This window comes from Merops nubicus, unplaced genomic scaffold (genome assembly GCF_000691845.1).
Source record: "Merops nubicus isolate BGI_N331 unplaced genomic scaffold, ASM69184v1 scaffold20890, whole genome shotgun sequence".
NCBI classification, from domain to species: Eukaryota; Metazoa; Chordata; class Aves; order Coraciiformes; family Meropidae; genus Merops; species Merops nubicus.
In genome coordinates, this window is record NW_008582438.1 from 675 (window position 1) to 3003 (window position 2329).

Consider the following 2329-nt stretch of genomic DNA (forward strand, 5'->3'; position numbering starts at 1 on the left):
CGGGTGTTTTAGCTGGTGCTGAGTGTTTGCTGTCACTGGGTGCAGGAAGCTCTTGCTTCTCTCACCGCTCCCGCAGAGACTGGCTGGGGGGACACGGGTGGGCCAGCTGGCCACAGGTGATCAAAGGGGTATCCCAGACCAGAGGACGTCTTGCTTAGCAATAAAAGCTGGGGGAAAAGGGAGGTGCTTGGACTTGTGGCGTTTGTCTTCCCCAGAGCTAGACAGACCTCTGCTGTGCTGGAGGTGCCTCAGCATCTGCCTGCCCCTGGGAGGCAGTGCATGAAGTCCTCGCTGTGCTTTACTTGTGTGCACAGCTTTGGCTTTACCTGTTAAATCATCTGTATCTCAGCTCGTGAGATTTTGCAGTATCCTTCCAGACAATGTGATGAGACAGAAGGCAAAACAAAATTTTATGAAGGAAATGGGATCATGTGAAATCTTCTGTAGCAGAGGATTTGCACGTTTGACTTGAGGCTTTTTTTCCAGTTCTCCTGTAACTGGAACTGCAGCATTAGGCCTTGATTCTGAGGAACTCACCAACCATTTCTGCCAAGGAATCCATCAGAGTAGGAGATCTTGGATCTAAATGGCACTTCAGAAAATACAGGATTAATTCAATGGAATTGATAAAATTTACGTTTGGTAACCAATATTTTAGTACAAGACATTTTGGTGTGTTTCAGATGTCACAGGGAAGCCTATTATTTTATAAATTATATCACTTGATGGCAAATGCCCTGGTAATATTCTAACAATTAGAACTTCTTGACAGTGTTTTACAGATACACAGGTTTAATTTCTGACTGTTGCTTTTTCTCAGATACACTATATATTGCTTTGTTGGTCTAACTTGCAGCCTGCATGTATGTAGTACCTTTGCAGAATTGGCTACTTGTGATAAGTTTTTGCTTAATGCTTTCTGAGGGATTTCCATACTTGTGCATGAGACCATAAACTACTTGGCACTCGTGGAAGAATGTTCTGGACTTTGTGTATTCAGTGAAGGGAATAGATACTATTAACAGATACTATTCCAGCAGGATCTAGAAGTAGCAATCTGGAGGGAAGAGGGCGTACGACTTTGTGTGGTTTTTTTGCTGTGTTCTCCTGTGCTCTCCCATGAGCTGGCAGGGGAAGCTGTGAGGATGGCCCAGGACAGCTCAGCAGAGTGGTGACACAGTTGCATGAAGTAGAAGAAGTGTAGTTGTTCTGAGGGTTCACTGAAAGTGAATTGTGTTGGGATGTGACCTTGGGTGTGGGTTTTATTTTTTTCTCTGGATCTAGGCCAAGCCTGGGAGCTTCTGCCAGAATGTGGAATTCCTCAATTTGCTGCCCAAGAGAGGCCCTAGTGCCTTCTCAGCCTTCTGTGAAGCCCTGCGAGAGACCAAGCAGCAGCACCTGGAGGCCATGATCTTGATGACAACGTCCAGCCTGAGCCATGGCACTGCAGGGGTATGTTTTTTAAACAATAAGATGGATGGGCTGTGTTTCAGATTGGATTTGGGCACAAAGTGATCTTATTCAAATTGGGAAGACAAAAAAATGGTTTACAAAGGACAGGATGGGGTCTTGTTGCAAATTGAAACTTAGAAAAAGCAGAGGGGAAGGAATTTGGGAAGAAGAGAATTTTCACACAGAATCAGGAAATGGTGGAGGTTGTTAGGGGCCTTGGATCATCTAGTCCAAACCCCCTGCTCAAGCAGCAGCACCTTGAGCAGGCTGCCCAGGGCAACGTCCAGGTGGCACTTGAGTATCTCCAAGGATGGAGACTGCAGCCTCTCTGGGCAACCTCCTTGGGTGTTCTGTCACCCTCACAGGAAAGAAGTGTTTCCTGATGGTCAGAGGAAACTTCTGTGTTCCAGTTTGTGCCCACTGCCTCTTGTCTTCTCACTGGGCACCACTGAAAATAGAGTTGCTCCATCCCCTTTACACCCTCTCTTCAGTTATTCATATGCTTTGGGAAGATGGCTTGGAGCCTTCTCTTCTCCAGGCTGACCAGTCCCAGCTCCCTCAGTCCTTCCTCAAAGGAGAGAGGCTCTAGTCCTGTCATCATCTTTGTTGGGCTCTCTCCAGTATCTCCATATCTCCCTGGTACAGAGGGGCCCAGAACTGGACATGGGACTCCAGGTGCCTCCTTGCCAGAGCTGAGTAGAGGGGAAGATCCACCTCCCTTGATCTGATCTGCTGGCAGCATTGCCACCTATGCAGCCCAGGGTGCCACTGGCCTTTGTGGCAAGGGCACGGTGCTGGCTGCTGCTCAGCTTGGTGTCCACCAGGTTCCCCAGGGCCTCCCCTGCCAAGCTGCTGCCCAGCTTGGTGTCCCCCACGC

The 2329-nt window shown here is 48.3% G+C and overlaps 1 protein-coding gene across 1 annotated transcript in view; it reads left to right on the plus strand.

Annotated features, from left to right (window-relative positions):
* Positions 1 to 1284: 1284 nt before the first annotated feature.
* Positions 1285 to 2329, plus strand: part of CASP2 (caspase 2, apoptosis-related cysteine peptidase) — a gene marked incomplete at both ends in the record, with an annotated part of 5503 nt that continues 4458 nt past the window's right edge. Inside the window, one exon of the mRNA XM_008937686.1 lies at positions 1285 to 1452. Within this exon, the coding sequence (XP_008935934.1) occupies positions 1285 to 1452 (168 nt within the window). The remainder of the gene's footprint in view (positions 1453 to 2329) is intronic.